The sequence below is a fragment of the Cyclopterus lumpus genome, chromosome 21 (genome assembly GCF_009769545.1).
Source record: "Cyclopterus lumpus isolate fCycLum1 chromosome 21, fCycLum1.pri, whole genome shotgun sequence".
Lineage (NCBI taxonomy): Eukaryota > Metazoa > Chordata > Actinopteri > Perciformes > Cyclopteridae > Cyclopterus > Cyclopterus lumpus.
Genome location: NC_046986.1, coordinates 14,568,849 through 14,583,521, shown reverse-complemented (window position 1 = coordinate 14,583,521; position 14,673 = coordinate 14,568,849). Strand labels below are relative to the sequence as shown.

The following is a 14,673-nucleotide window of genomic DNA, read 5'->3' as shown; positions in this document are numbered from 1 at the left end:
GATACTGGCAACTGGCATTGGAGATGAAAACTCGTCAATCATTCTTATCCAGATTGCTCTTAATGGTCAAAGATGGACACAGAGACAAACACAGAAGTGGGAAAGGACACACACACACACACAGCTGCAGACCGTTAAGGTTGTCTGGTGTGGTCTAGCGTTGCAGTCTCCATGCTTGGCTGCTCTGGGCATGCTCTGCTGTGTTTGGCATTCAGAGTGCAGGGACAGCTAAAGGCCTGATCACTGAGCCCTGACCTCTTTTAATCAGCGCACACAAACGGACACGCACTCATATGCATGCACAAAAGTGCACAGAAGTACATATATTGCACGTAAATGACCCCTTTCTCTATCCTACAGATGCATATATTCAAACAGACACTTGCACACACCAGAGGGCATGTTATTCCATATGACACCAGTTCTAAGTCAATCGCCGCGGCTGAAGGTAAAATGTCACCACTCTGCTTCTCCCAGGGTGGAAAGAGTATGCAATAAATGAGTGCAGGGACCTTTTCCTTTATCTCTATCAAATGTGGGAGTAGGGAGAGTCAAGGATGCATGAAGTCTGAGTCCATGGATCATTTCAGAGAGACACGAATTTCTGGGACATCAGTGACTCTTCAACAGGGGCTCACACTGAAAAAGAAGTTGTCTTGAGACTGGTTACTTTATTGTGTTTCTGGTCACGCCAGGGTGTGTGTTTAGCAATGAGTGAATGGAGTCCACTGACATTGGATCGTTCCATTTCTTTGCAGTTAGAGGAGGTACATCACTGCATAATTCATGCGAAATGTATGTTTTTGTCCATTGCCTTCGAGCCTGCAGAGAGTAATAAAGTTTCTACAGCTGATGCACTGTAGGTTTCCCAATAAGTTGTGCATCTCGTTTGGGCCGCGTGCCTACGACACATCTTTACTCCGGGGTTCTTTCAATCGAGCTCCGTCACCGAGAGTGAAACCATAAAAAGAAAGGTCACTGCCGGAGTGACCTTTCTTTTTAAATGGTTTCACTCCACTTGTCTCCACAGCGACACAAGCTCAAGCTGAGGTCATATTTGATGGTCACAACAAAAGTTAACCTGCAATTCAAACACCTTTCGTGGGTTTACTGCGGCCCAATAAACAAAGGGTGCTTACACTGTACTTTTTACCCATAAAATCCAGGTAGCAGTTGGAGCAGTCCAGAGTAGAGACCGTGCCCTGGTCCTTTGCAGGTGATTAACTTCATGACACCCTTAATTAAACTGAAAAGTCCAGGTCTGTTAAATTAATATTACAAACAGAAGGGAACAAGGTGCATCTTGGCCAAAGTCTGACTTCCACCATAAACAACCCGGACTTGATGCCGATAGACTTCTACTACTGTCACTGTATGAAGTCCAAATAGATTGGAACAGTTCTGGTACCGCACCCTGTCAAATAGTCTCCAACAGGGTACAGTCTGTCAAAGTGGGCAGAAAAAGAGTGCAATAGAAATGTGACAACCTGGGGACCTTGAACTGGAACTGAAAACTGCAGTGCAACCTTTTCACAGCTTTTCATTCCAATTAAAACTTGCCTCTGACCAGGTTCTTTTGATCCATTCCAGCCTGCTCTTGGTCAAAGAGGAGAACACTACTGACAAGCAGCAGGTTCACCCCAAGGCTTAGCCAGAGCAAAATGTGCACACAGGTGGAAACTCTGGGAAAAGATGTCTTAATGGATAAGTGTCGACAGCAGGACATTTGAATGCATGAGTGGTGGATGGCAAACGTAAACGACTGCACAGAACAAGTTAAAGCACATTTCCGCATCATAATGTGTGTGTGTGTGTGTGTGTGCGTGTGTGTGTGTGTGAGAAGCGGTTCCTGCTGTGGTAAGCACTTTGTCTTCCTTTCCTCACCTCTGCTCACTTCTGCTCTACTAATGACGTGTAGATATTGACAGACATGTCTCTCACACTTATCTTGTGCACTTATTCTCCCTTTCCCTCTACCCTCTCTCTCTCTCTGTCTCTCTCACATATTCAAACGCACACACACACACACACACACACACAGATCCACACATTCAAACACACACAAATTCACACACACACACACACAGACATCTCTGAGGAGTTCAGAAGCCTCACTTCCTGCAGACCTGAATAAGATGGAAGATGCAAGCAATAAACACACCAAGGTTAGCATAGTAAGGTCAACAAAACACAAGCAGACAGGTGCGAGGGGCCAACACACACAAACAAATAAATTAATAAAAGCAGCCAAGGTTAAACCAAGGACTAGTGGAGTAAGATTAGCTTTTTTATTTATATTTAGTCAGTGTTAACTTTCGACAAAATATACATCTTTGGTGCCCGATCAACACGAGATATTGAGTAGTACCTACACTATGTTACACTATGAACACTATGTTAATCCTTTAAAAGGATACAAGACTTCAAATACAGTATAAAATGTGCATGAAACATCCTCCGGTACACTCCAGCATGTTTAGTGGGTTGATATGATCGAATTGATTCGTGTCACATAACTTAGCAAAAGAGCAACGTGTCGATGCTGTCAAAGTGATCATAAATCTCCCAAAAAGTCCCTGTGAGTGAGTCTTCTGAGTGCAGCCGTTCTAACGTGTCACTCCATCAAAGGCTACTGCCTGTGTGGTAACTGGCTAAGGCCTCACTGCAGCGTTACCACCAGAACTCCATGCATGCTGTGCCCTCACCCTCAAAAGGGTTAAAACAGACATTGCTTCCCTTTAGTTGGCTGTCATTAAAGAGTGCACTGTTTGTTGAGACAGAGAGGTTGTTATGCTGACATCTGTGACGTCGCAGCGCAGCGCGATCAGACACCTGCTTGAAGACAGACATTGACGTGGTGGCGCTTGGGCTTTTTCAAACTGAAATGACACCGAGAGTCCTCTGTTCAATGAACGCATTGCAGCTGTACAAAGAGACGATGCTGCTGACAACTACACTCGCAGTGTCACAATACATGCCTCGAGGACGGGTTTAGATAAGTGAGACACATGACAGCCGCCGCCCCCTAGATGTGTCTGAGGTTGCAGCTGAGGGCATCATCAGCACCGAGGACAGCAGACATCACACGCGATAGATTTACAGTTGGCCTATTTTATTCATGAGTTACACACAGCATGCAATATATTCTTGCATTGAATATAAATTGCTTATAGTGGTAGTTGTAGTATGAGTAGTAGCAGTATTATGATTAGGCTCTTCGAGAGGTTATGGCTGGATTCAATGGTTATTTAAACTCCATCCCATGCTGAAGGTGAACATCAAAGCAAAGCACAAATTAAAAGACAGATAGTTGTGAAGTGAAACACTGATAGAAGTGGCAAGTGGTAATAGAAAGTGAGGAGGAAAAAGATAAAAATGCAAATGAGACTAGCAAGAGTCACTTGAAGTAATTGCAAAAAAATTATTTGACGGGACTGGTTGCCCTAAAAATAAAGTTTTTATTTTTTCCGATTACATTTTTCTAAAGCAGTTTCATGATGGTTCATGTTTTCATCGGTTTTATGCAAATTAAATGTAAAACTGGGATGAATAATTGTTTTTTCATGGGAAATGAACAATGGTCTCCTGGACAGAAGTGTTATGTTTGTTGGACCCATCCGTCTAATTGAAAGTGCGTTATTGACTTTTGTAAATGTCCCTGATAGTTATGTATCATACCTCGTGACCTGTTAGCGTTCAAGGCGGAAAATTATTTTATCAGCCACATTTGAGAGCAATGCACTCAGGAAACAGATCAGTGGAGCAATGCTGAAAACATATTGATAAATAAAAGAAACATACATGTCAGCCTCTGGGGATGTTGATTTGAAGCGGTAAGATCACAAATCAAGAAACTGAGTTTTCAGCAGGGGGTCTATATCCCAGTGACAGCTCGCTTTCTTTCTCTCTTGCCTTCACCTCCCCCCTCTCCTCCCTCTTCCACCTCCCTCCCCAGCCTTCTCTGTCTCATCTATCAGGAATGATGGAGTGACTCCTCTGTCCTACTCCCCTTCCTTCCCTCGCCTGTTACATTACATGTGTATCCAAACATCCACTGTGTCTGTCAAACAGGACGCTTCCCGCGGTGTCCGTCCCTGTCCTCGCCTCTCCACAGACTAACACAAGCTCACACACGTACGCACACACTAGTCATGTTGGGAGTCCCACAGTGACCGTCGGCCAGTGTAAAGAATGAAGAAATGCACAGAAGCACATAAACAGATCCATCTTCTATGTGTGTTCTTTTCTTTTTCTCCTTTTTCTGCATACTGCCTGCCCATTGCAAACCATATCTCTGTGTACAGGACCAACACAAACCCACACTTGTACACGCACACACACACACACACACACACACACACACACACACACAAAGACTGATCACTGTGAAGTGGTCTTGTCAACTGGCAGGGGCCTCTCCAACAAATAAACACCCCATCTATCTGTCCCTTCCATTTCTGGCATAGGCCCGGTTGTGCGTGGATGTGTGTGTGCATGCGGGTGTATTTGTCTGTGTGTTAAGTTGAATTCCTGAGCCTGTGGTTACCAACAGCTTTGAAGTCCTAAAAGCACCAGGGCCCTGGGGTGACGGGCTCACCCGCGACCCCCAGCCTGCACTGGAAGGCCCATAAAGAGAAAAGCAAACAGGCAATAATACCCAGAATGAACAAACCTTTCCTGCATCTTTGGCTACAGCCTCCTCCTTAGCCTGGTATTCCAGAAACACACTCACACAACACAGGCTTCCACACACTGACATCCACACCAACACTGCTTCACAACGCTATAAGTGTGCACATAGAGAGACAGAAGTAGACATTGATTCAAAAGGGTAGGAGATGCAAACAGGATGGCGATACGAATGTGCTCTCTCTCTCTTCACACAGATGTGTATATACCATACGGTATATGAACATATATAACATTAATGCTGTGTTTCCTTGCTTAGTGAGTAATTCCCGCCTTTGGACTGAATGGCGTCTCTAATTAACATGCTCATTATCTCCCACTCTCCCTTTCTTTATTTCCCTCTCTCCACTCAGATTCCCCTCCCGGCTGCTGTGTTGTGGAGAGGGAGTCAGTATGATTGCTGCAGGCATCTCGGCATGCTTTAATTAGCTCAGGTTTTTGTTTTTTTAGCACATTAAGGTCATGGAAGATCCTCAAAAAGTCAAACAGTACTTGAGGGACTGAAATTTAGTAGAGTAACAGTAGAGAAGAAACAAATTAACACAAATAGACAACGATTGAACTGAGGAAGCACTTCAATGACATGTGATGAGGTGAATGTCAGAGGTGTGGACTCCCAAAGAAAGATATTCTAGATAAGTCTCAACCATCAACCATCTCTCTCTCTCTCTCTCTTTCGAAAAAGAGAGAGCTGTGAATGCATACACACCTCTGCTTGTCTAAGGAATACAATTTCCTTTGTAAAAGCTGTTATTTTACATTCAGCAAATGTTGTATAATGTGATGTTAACATCATAATTCAAGCTCTTTCTCACTGGAGCACTCAATCCAGGCCTTGTCCTTTCTTCTAGTCTCTGCTCTCATTTTCAGCTCCAAAAAGGCAACATGCCAGGCAGTGCACAGCCAAAAGCCTGCAGCAGAGAGGGCCTCCACACTAAACTAAGCTGACAAGAGAGGAGGAGACTGATGGAACAGTAGTGATCGAGCAGAGCGATCTCCAGTATTACAGGTCATTCATACACACACACACACACACACACACACACAGAACAGTATGAACTGATGTGATTACCTGGATTGGCTGAAAGTGTGTATCTGAGTAACACCGGCTCTCAACAACAACGATGGAGGTGCCTCTCAATAAGGAGCTGAACACAGTTACTGGCTCTTGTTATACTCTGCTAGACTGTGCAGCTCGCACTGTGAATGTGTGCAACGTTGGTATATGACGTGTAGCTGGAAACAGGAACAAGGGCTCAGACAACTCAGTTTAGTGAACCAGATTTAAAAAAAAGGCTGCAATGCACACAGAGAAACAAATACAATAATGCAAAAACACATTTGGAAAACAAAAGAAAGACGAGAAAAGAATATGTGATGCATTCCACCCCGTTGCTGGCTTAGAAATACTGTCATTGTAATTTAGGGGATGTGGTATTCTGTGTGAGTGTCAGTGTATAACTGACATGTTCTTGTAGAGAACCGGGCAGTTATATAATAGCCAACGCAAACAAATAGAGTTCTTCCAAGGAACCAGAGGAGAGCCAATAGCTCCACGAATTCACAGCACTCAGCCTCAACAGTCTGGCAGAACAAATATACAAAAAACACAGTAAAAAAAACAATGTGAGGAATAAGGAAAGTAAGAAGAAGAACATTCAAGAATAACCATAGTTAGTCTACAGTTCTGCTGGATCTCTTCTGCTTTCATCAATTAGCCTGAATAGGTATTTGATCAATACATATGTGAGGCTAAAATATTTAGCATTGAGCTTTACGTGTCTCAATAAAGAAGACCATATAATATGTACAATTATATTATAAACAAAAGTATGTGAATCACACTTTAAATTCCTTTGAAAACCATTGGGTATAACAGTCAAATTCATGGGGGTCTCATTTGGTGCTTATCATCAAGAAGTAATTAGCTACCAGCAGTGTCTTTTCTAATAAACAGTCAACCTAAGTTGCATTAAAGGATTTATGAACACTAGGGGGCAGAGAGACTCCAAAACAATATTACAAAAAACATATCTAGCAAGACAGAGCAACACTGGCATCCTTTTGGTGTCCACTACACCAGTACTTATTGAATATAAGTTCATTATGTACTGCCATTGTAGCTCTGGTGAGGTCTGATCTCTCCTGAAAGTATGTGGGTTTCTTTGTGCAAGCAAAAGAAAAATGTCGTTTTTTTCACCAGCTGCCAGGGATTTCCACCATTTTGCCTCAACCCAAAACAATCAGATGGAATAGAGATAGAGACTTATTGGCCATCCACACAATGGCAATAACCTTACAGCAAGTCATTTCGAGTCCAGCTTTCTTCAAATCAAATGATAAAATGGATGCTGAATCCTTCTGGTCCAGTCACGTTTGCGTGACCAAGCCAATGAAAGATGTATAACTGTGTCTGCTTGGAAGGCAAGCATGTCTGTGCATGAGGACAGCAGCTAAATCACTTAAGCTAGAGAGTGAAGAGTGATATAAAACATTCGACATGAGATGGACGGTGGGCTTTGAACCGGTGGCCAAGACCATTAGCCACAGGAGTGAGTGGAAAGAGAGCGAGAGAGAGAGAGAGAGAGAGAGAGAAAGAGAGAAAGGGAAGAAGGAAAGGAAGTAAACAAGGAGAGAAAGTCCTTGCTGTTTGGAAGTCATCGGAAACAAATCATTTGAGTGCAAAAGTCAAAAGTCAAACAAATCTTTACTTTTTAGTGGCTTGAAACTTCTTTCTCTCTCCTTCCACTAATATATGTTAAGTAATCCATGCAAAACCAGCAACTCAGACTCATGTCCCTGTGTCTGCGTGTATGGATTTACTGTATATGTGAACATTATAATAAGCATTATGGTACTGGCAAGTTAGGGGATTGTGTGTCTTGATGAATCCAGTAAGAATGTAAACCTGGTTCTCTCCGCAACATACAGCAGAACAGCTGCGCGCATTTGCAACACACACTCGCACACACTCAAACTCGACAGACAGACATCCGTTTGCTGTTTTAGGATCAAATTAGGGTTGCAGGAATTTCACGCTGATGGTAGATAGGAGTTAGTTCACCTGCTCCAGTCTGTTCTAATGACAGATGAAAGACTGACTTAGCGAGATTAAATCTGGCCTCACATTCTCTATGGAAAGGCTGAAGCCCGCTCACAAAACACACAGTAATCCAGACGATGACTGACGCGTCCATTCACCTCGTACAGTCTGAAAAACGCCACATCCACTCACTGAGTTTCACCCTGACAAAAGATCCGATGACATCTGCGCTGATAAGGATGATGAAATATCACAATATGCTCACAGCAATACACACCGCATCCTGTGAAATATGTAATGCAGCCATCAGCCACACACACGCACACATGCACACACACTCTCATGACGGCAGCTCGCACACAGTGTCCCCATGCCAAAGCCAGACAGAATTTGTGTGTTCTTTTAAAGGCGCCACCGAAACAACATCCTAGTTTTCACAACCATTACTGGGACACACACACACACGCACACATGCACACACACACACACAAACACACACACACACAGCCAGCATGACAACGATGGTCTAATACAAGTGTATTCTATTAAAGCCCTTAAACACACTTTGGAGTCTGTGTAAACAAAAGCAACTGCTCTCCTACTCTCTCTAGCTTCCTCTCTCACTCAAAGACACACAGACACACACTCAGACACACACACACACACACACACACACATCGAGCAGAGACTTTGGTAAACAGAAGATGCTGCTTTGAGGCGTTCGGTCAAAGAAAACAGAGCATGAAATATTCAGTGAAGGTGCTCTATCCATATCTGATTTGGAACAGTCAAAACCAACAACACCCAATCCAAACTCTGGGTCTTACATCGACCTCCCTGCTGTTGCCTGACAGCCTGCGTGTTTACAGTAATTACTTGATTATTCATTTGTGGCCTGAGCTGAATTTCCTTTAGTTTCTTTATTTTAGAGAAACAACAATGTCCTATTGTAGAATGTATGTGTTCTTCCCATGTACAGCCAAGCTAATAATAAATCAACAACCGATCATCATGGGGGGTAAAATATGACCAAGTGGTTTTGTGACATGTAAATACTTCTGTTTCAGACTGTTGTATCTGCTTGTAGCACTTTAAATATGTTTTTATCTTTCTCGCTATCTCTGTGTACGGTGACCTAACCCGCATGCACTCATCTATCTGTTAACATAGAGGGCCTGGAGAGCGAGCTGCACGCTGGGGCCCCCGACGGCTGCACGCGGGGGCTGTGGGGGCCTGTTGGTGCAGCTGTCCCACTCCAGGGTAACATAAGACCTTATTAGAGTCCATTAGACCTCTCTGAAACTAATAAGAGATTGTCAAATACATCCAAACATTCACACAATTCACAGAGAGACAGGAAGTGAAGGGTGGGTGGGTTGGGCTGGTACGAAGGGGCACAGGGGTCTGTCATTTGTCTACATAATGCCCTATTCTATTCTTCAAATTTGGGTTGCAAAGGCTAAACTTTTGGATGAAATAATTTAACAAGATTTGCCCTTTTATATATTAATATCAATAGGATAAAGATTTTTTAAATGGCATGTAGACATCGGACACTTCCAATTAAGAGCAATTCTAATAACTTTAATGGTCTTCAACACGGAAATAAGGTTGAAAAATAATTAGCACAGCTGCTTTTCAAACCAGAACATGAATATTTCATTGTTGTAATTTGTTTGCATACTTGACATCTCCCCCAACCTGTTTACATTTTGCACATATAAGGTTTTTTTTATCTGACAGCTGCGGCAGAGTTTCTCCTCGCATCTGGACAGTGAGACGGGCTCATCTGCAGTCCGCAACCACAGAAAAAGCGCTTCCCTTGGCCCTGACAGCAGGGGCTTGACCTAGGAGACTGCCTTTGATCTTTAATTAACACTGGGCCCGGCCCTGGAGAGGACAGAGCTGATGAACACAGGAACATTTAGGGCCCGCTACTAGCACGAATAAGAGAAATAAAGACAAATATTTCCCTCCAACTTCGTACACGTTTTGAACTTTAGAGCCACGGTGGAACAGCTGCAGTTCAGAGCATGAAGAAAGGGGCTGCCTTCAAATAAATGCTGCATCTGGCTTCCAGAATGAGGAGCTCGCTCAAACTGAGAAAAGAGGAGCACATTGAGTTCGATATGGAGCAAAGAAAACCAGCCACAACAAAGAGAAGCTGAAGAATGGCACATGCTGTCTCAACAGTGCTCTCCATAGCATGGTCAAACAAAATATAAAGAAACATAAATCAGTGGAGGATGACGTAAGTAAGTATATACCCCTGCTATTGTAATTTAGGTGCCATGGTATTTAAATACATTGTGTGCTTTTTTACATATAACATTTATTTGAATCAAATGCAAAATATCTTTCTGCACAGAAATACTGATGAAGTACTGCAACTGTAATTGAAGAAAGCTGTTACTCTGGCCGCAGAAGCCACATTCAGGAAATTTAATTTTTGCTAAGTTATCTAGTTATGCTGTGTTATGCAGCCCTTTATAAAGAGGAAGCCAAAATAAACATACTTTTGGGAGGGCTATAACCCATTAGACAAAAGTTTTAATCACACTGGGATGTTATGTGGTACAATGAAAGGCCCATTGTGACACTTAACCTTTGAACCCACTGGTTGCTTGATCCCAAAGGGGATGTAGAAGTTGACAAGGGGCATCATTTAATGTCCAAGTGGTTGAAGTGAGACTTCAAGTGAAATAAAGAGGAACAAGGACAGTCAAAAAATAATTGCTAGCAATAAAAACATTATCTGGGAAACAGCTGTAGCCCTCCAGTAATGAGTGTTTCACAGAACAATGTGTCACTTCTGAAGCACCAAGAGCCAAAAAGACATCTTCACTTAACTTCTGTCACTGAGATATGTTGATTCCTTCCAATAACCAATTGGTTACAACTCAAAATGTCCCCCCCCCCCCTCCCTAAAAGTATGTGTGATGATGATGAAGATGATGATGCAGACAGTTTGAAAATGAAAGGCAAAGCCAGACATATACTTTTTGGCTTTTGCTACCACCACCTCCAAGGCGACAACAGACTTTGGGCTGGGATCGAGTATTTCCAGGCTCCAATGTCTATCCATTCATGACTCCACAAACACCCGCAACCATCGCCACAGCTATTCCATTATTCACCATCCACTCCAGCCCACTCCTTTCTTCTGGGTTATCAGTCCCATCCCTGCTACTCTGGTTAAGATCTTCCCATAGCTAATGATGTGTCACACAGAAGATTACTATTGAACTCCTGCACGCTGCCCCATGGAGCTCAAAGACCTGGATAACACATCACACACACACATGGAAATGCACATGAACAACTTTCCAGCAACACTGTAGGATTCTTTTGAAGGTATTCTACATACAGACTGCACACACACACACACACACACACACATATACACAAAAGTTGGGTATCATACATTAAAGGTTCTAGGCTGACAGATATTAAGTGTGACAGTCTTCCCGTCAAACATTTTGCACATTTTAGCCGTGGGAAACCTTGCATTGTATCACAGTTTGTTAAACAAGGACAGACAAAAGGACAAATAATATGAGCGAACTGAGGAGTAAAATACATGGAAAAAAAAGAAAAGCTGTCTTACTTTGGCAGGTGTTGCTTCTCTCCTCGTACCCCGCGTTACATAGACACTTCCCAATAGGTACGAGCCACTCCCCCTCTGTACTGCAGTACATTCGTGGAGGCTCCTCCTCTTTGGAGTGATTGACACATGAGCCTTTGACCTCCACCAGTGACTGGGAGTCCATGGGCACCGTATCAGGGAAAGAGGCCAGATTTCTCACAGTGTGAGGGCATTTCTTGAAGTAAACCCTCACCGAAACTAAAGCTACGCAGGCGCCCACGTCCTGGAACGCCAGGTAGAAGCCTTTCTTGGTCATGGGACCCACCTCGCGCACCTCAGTGTTAAGCTTGAGGATGCGATCTCCGAGGTCCATTTGGGTGAAACTTTCATCAGCGGCAATAGTGTCAATCTTAGTATACTGGTGTTCTCTGAAGTGGCTCCCCTGGTCGTCATCTGTCTCCTGGTAAAGGAGGTTGAAGGTCTCCTTGCAGGTGCCCAAGACCAGCGGGATGGAGTTGCAGTCCCTCAGGGTGAACTTCAGCTCCACGTAGATCTTCTGGGCCGACTGGCGAGGAATCCAGTTGGTGCGCAGCCAGTTGTTCTGGCTGTACTCCATCACGTTGCAGACCTGGAAGGTCCTGATGGGAGTGTAGTGCTCATCCACCCCACTGATCTCCTCCCACTGAAAAAGATGGAGAGAAGGAGTGGTGGAGGATGGACACAGAGGAAGACGAGAAGGAGCAACAAACAAGAAAGAGAGAGAGATTGAGAATCAAAAGGTGGGAAATGTAAGGTTAACAGAGGAGGAGGGGGTAGTGGAGGAAGCAGATAAGGGAAGGTAAAATGAAGAAGGTTATGACAAAGATGTGAAGGTAAGAGGAAAAACAAGGTAGACAGAGAGCAGGTAGAGGGAAAAGAGGGGTTCCAAGACATTGGAGGAGAGTTGAAGAGGAAGGGATAGGAAAGAGGGAATTTTGAGAAGGAAGAGGATAGAGGGAAGAAGGGGTAGATAGCAGAGAAAAAAAAGTTATCTCCACCCTGTAAGCATTTACAGATGAATTATTTAGATTCAGATTCACTCGTGCTGAATACTAAGCATCTAATAAACACTTAAGGGTGAAAAATCACACTACCAGATCTAAAAATAATTAAAAGCAAACTTGCTGCCTTAGCCAAATGTTCAGAGCACTGTGAAAATATCTCAGAGAAAAACCAAGTGTGATTTCCTGTCTCAAAAATAAATAAATGTGTCTGAAGCTGCTTAATTGTTGTTAAATATTAGCAAAATCCTATAGTGTTTTTTTCCACCCTTTTACTCTACAAATGAGGACTTTCAAGCTGCTGGTTATTTGCATCACAGAGCTACGGTTACCAAAGGAAACGTGCTGAATCCACTATGAAACAGAAGAAGCTACGAAGTACAGACAGATGTGAGTGTATACCAGGGGCGTTCGTGTCTATCTTACATTTTCCCTCCACTGGGAGAAAGCAATGAGAGGAGAGGAGAAAAAGAAAGCGGGGTCATTCCTTTTGAATTCAACACAGCGGGAAGACTCATTGATCATGCGCTTTGGCTTCGCTGTCCAGGCAAATCAACACCAAATCGGAGTGATGATGAATGGGCAAACACCTGAAACACTGGGCTCATTGTGGTTAAAATGACAGTCATTAGAACGAATGGCCCTAAATGTGTAAATGGATGCTTTTCTACCTTTCTTCAGTCTGTGAAAATTCAGAATGGATATATGCCTGAATGAGCAGTGCTTTTTTTCAGAGAGAGAGAGAGAGACAGAGAAAGAGAAATGCTTTCCGGGTAAGTGGAAACTGAATTATCGCTCCTTTCACACAGGCATTAATGGAAACATAAACCCACACACACATATGCGTTCACATACGGCTCATCTGAAGTGTTTAAAGTCCCATAGCAGGCGGACACAGCAGGTGCTTTCAGGCTGAACACAGAAATTAATGACGAGCAAAGAAAGTCGAGGTTCTCTATTACATGGTTGGGTGTGCGGGCGTTAGGCATATCTATGAGTGTGTGGCGGTCAAGGAGCTCTTAGGCTGAAGGATGGCCACTTGCTTTTCATCTCACAGTAAACTTAATGAAACACCCCTGAGAGAGAGCGAGAGAGAGAGAGAGAGGGAGACAGACAGACGGAGAGAGAGAGAGAGAGAGAGAGAGAGAGAGAGAATAATGAAGGGAAAGGTAGAGAAAGTAAAAGAGATAGACTTGAAATCGAGGGAGAGAAAAAGTGAGACGAAAGTTGAGGGGATAGATTCCATTGGTGTTTAGTCTTCCCCGTCATGCTTTCGTTGGCGTCACCTCATTTATCTAAGTGCAGTCCAAGCTCTCTCTATATCTAACAATAACAGGCAAAGTAGACATTACTGAGTGGGGCTAACTATTAAGAGGCAAAGCTAAAGTTAACATTTCACCTCGCGTTACTCTCGAGTTTAATAGATTGACTTAAAATGTATGTAGAAATAATGATGTGATGACATGCAACAAAGATTTGATGAGAGAGAACGCAGAGGGAAGACTATGATTAGTGGCTGTGTTGACATTATGTTTGATAAGACAATGTACTTACATGAAAGTAATGCAAACAAAGGATCCTAATCTGCCTCGACTTTATATATACATACTTTCTGCCAGAGTTCAACAATGTCTTTCTGCCAGGATTCAAAGCAGCACAACTGAGAATCCGACTTTTTTTGTGCAGATGTGATGCGTTACTTCTGTTGGTTAAAAATATGACCTCCTAAAAATACTCAATGCAGAAATACACCGATTTGCATTATCTGAAAACACACAGAAGGTGTTGATACTACCAAGCTCGTCACACAAAGTTGTAATGTATGTACTGAACCATGATGTTGAGTACATGACAAGAAATTAGCTGTCACAACTCGGTCTCCTAGACATTACTAATTCATTTGAATTTAAAGTTGTCCACTATTTGTCTTGTCTCTTTATCTGCATGTGTCATTGTAACATAAAGCATGAATACTGTTTTTATAGTTATGTTTAGGCATTCAAAGAAGAAAATGGATGCGTTTACTTCCAAAACCAAATGATCTTCCTAACCTTCACCGATGTGTTTCACAAACTAAACGTGGACCTCGGGATGCAAACCGTGGTCTCCGGTGCCAAAGTCTTGCAGTTATAAGACCATAGCAAGGACAGGAATTGTTTGTATGTCTTTGCCTCTCTGACAAAATATTCTACTAGATTACAAGTGGCCATTTAAAAAGTAAAACATTCAAAGTTATCGCAACATAAAATGCAGTTTTGTCTTCCAATACAGGAGCACACCGTATTGGAGGACTGGCTCTCTACCTCTGTGATCTG

General features: G+C 43.0%; 1 protein-coding gene across 3 annotated transcripts in view; it reads right to left on the bottom strand.

Annotated features, from left to right (window-relative positions):
* epha3 (eph receptor A3) overlaps window positions 1-14,673 on the bottom strand; it is a 91,174-nt gene that overhangs the window by 63,757 nt on the left and 12,744 nt on the right. For all 3 annotated transcript variants that reach the window (XM_034562183.1, XM_034562185.1, XM_034562184.1), the window contains exon 3: window positions 11,340-12,000. In XM_034562183.1, coding sequence (XP_034418074.1) covers window positions 11,340-12,000 — 661 coding nt within the window. The remainder of the gene's footprint in view (window positions 1-11,339; window positions 12,001-14,673) is intronic.